Below are 2,264 nucleotides of genomic sequence, written 5' to 3' on the forward strand. Positions count from 1 at the left end.
TGTCTCCGGAGCCTCTTTATTAGGTGCGCGGCTAAGAGCCATCGCTGTCACCTGGTGGATGTTCTGTGCCGCGACCTAGTCTCCCCTTATCTCGTACATCCCTCCATTTGTCGGGAAGTGGATCACTTGGTAATAAGTAGATGGGACCGCCTTCATCTCATGAATCCATTTTCTTCCCAGGATCGCGTTGTATTACAAGTTAGTATCCACTACCAGGAATCGGGTGAAAGTGGTCACCGCCCCGCAGTCACTGGTAGTACTAGTTCCCCAATGGCTCAGTCATGCTGCTGTTGAACTCGAACAAGTTGGTTTGAGGGGCTTCATCTGCTTCCTTTCTATGCCCATTTCTTCCATCGCGCTCTGAAATAGCAAATCTAATGAACTCCCACAGTCTATCAGTACCCTTTTCACCATGTAATTCCCCATCACTATGGTAATCACCCGCATCCTCATGAGGTGCACTCACTGACTCCAGATCCTTTAGAGTGAACTCGATCCTGTCATTCCCTTTGCCACCTCCTGGAACTAGCTGCGGACTGCTCACCACTTCATTTACTTGTTGTAGATTGGCTGTCCTCCTCACCTTATCTCTGTAGGCGTTCCTTCCCAGTGTTTCTCCACTGAAAATAACATTTATTGTGCCCAGGATTCGGGCCGCGGCAGGAGCCTTTTCAATCGGTTGCACTTCCTTGACATGCTTTTTCAGCTGTCCTATCCCAATCATTCTTTCTACTAACCATTGTAAAGCAAAACACTCATTGGTAGCATGATTTCTGACTTGATGATACGCACAAAACGGCTTTCCCTCTATCTCCTTAGGCGAGCTCCGCGGTTCTTCATAGTGCCGCTGTCTCTTGATCAACGGCAGGATTTCCTCCAACGGCTTGTTTAGTGGAGTTAAGTCTATTTCGTGGTAAGGCTTTCTCTCCATGTACTCCCTTCGTGCTTGGTCTCGGCCTCTCTCCGCTCTCTGTGTCTCCCTTCTGTAATTCCCTTCATTTCTTGCCGCGGCTCTTTCCCTGTCTCTCCTGTCCTCTACTCCCACAGCGTGCACTGACTTGTCGGCCTTCCTGTGTTCCGTACTGGTTCTCTGCAAAATGTCCTCGTATCGGATGTATTTCTCTACCTTCAGGTACAAAGCATGCAAGGTGGTAACTTCGATCTTAGATACTGATTCATGCACCCGAGTTCCCTGTTTCAATCCATGCTGGAATGCTATGACTGTGGTGCGCTCATCCAAGTTTTCCACCTTTAGCGTCTCTTCCTTAAATCTGCACAGGAAGTCTCTGAGTGTCTCGGCGGACTTCTGCTTGACATTAAAGAGATCTGCTACATCAACAACCCTCTTCTTCTGATGGATGAAGTGGTTTACAAAAGCTTGTTCCAATTCCTCGAACCTTTGTATACTTCGCGACGCCAACCGATAATACCAATCGGATGCTCCCCCTTTCAGACTGGTAGGGAACATCATGCAACAGAGTCTGTCATACTTTGCCTCTTGCCACAGTGGCATCTACTGCCTGAAGTGATGCAAATGGTCAGCCAGATCTCCTTTTCCATCGTACCTTTCAAACCACGGTTGTGTGAACCTCTTGGGTACCTCAGAATTCCAGACCGAGTCAGCTAGTGGATTCTGATTCAGGCTTTCTACCACCTTCTTGGCTGCACCGTGTTTCTCCTTTTCCACTGCGTGGTTAGCCTCTCTGTCTCTTTCGATAATCGCCTGCACCATTTCCATGGTAATGCCTCATGCATGGTTCGCCCCAGTTGCTTGAGGAAGTTCCTCACTTTGCACTTCCACTTCACTACCCGCAGGTACTGCTATTTTCGCTCCCCCCTGAGTGTCTTCTCTTTCTCTCCTCAACTCATCATTCTCTTCCCTGAGTCTACCTACCTCCTCTTGAAGCAACCTAGTCACCTCAGCCACCGAATCTTCCACCTCCTCTTCCTCCACCTCTATGTTTTCCACACTCGCCGTTTCATTTGGAACGGTCTCCTCCCTCCTCGGTCTTCCTCTATCTCGTCCTCTCCCTATTCCTCTACCTCTTCCTCTCTTAGCTGGAGCCATGTTCCGCAATTTTTCCCTTATGCTCAAGTCGTGGACCTACCTCGTCCCCACAAACAGCGCCAAATGTATGAACATAAATTACTACCTCTAAGATCCTAAGTCTTGGTTTTTCTTTGTTCCTCTTTTTCCTCTCTCTTTTTCCTTTTCTCCCCTCTCTCTTTCTCTTCTACTGTCTATTTTTATATCACCTCTCTCT

At 48.2% G+C, this 2,264-nt stretch overlaps 1 protein-coding gene across 1 annotated transcript; it reads right to left on the bottom strand.

The window, feature by feature from the left end:
* Positions 1 to 259: 259 nt before the first annotated feature.
* LOC147497928 (uncharacterized) lies at positions 260 to 1,513 on the bottom strand. The gene has a single exon (XM_086563058.1). It carries the CDS (start codon positions 1,511 to 1,513, stop codon positions 260 to 262), a length of 1,254 nt encoding a protein of 417 aa, XP_086419184.1.
* Between the last annotated feature and the right edge of the window lie 751 nt (positions 1,514 to 2,264).

The sequence above is a fragment of the Coptis chinensis genome, chromosome 5 (assembly GCF_015680905.1).
Source record: "Coptis chinensis isolate HL-2020 chromosome 5, ASM1568090v1, whole genome shotgun sequence".
NCBI lineage: Eukaryota > Viridiplantae > Streptophyta > Magnoliopsida > Ranunculales > Ranunculaceae > Coptis > Coptis chinensis.

Excerpts from the sequence above, each read along its gene's own strand:
- LOC147497928 (XM_086563058.1), bottom strand. The coding sequence starts at position 1,513 with ATGCCACTGTGGCAAGAGGCAAAGTATGACAGACTCTGTTGCATGATG.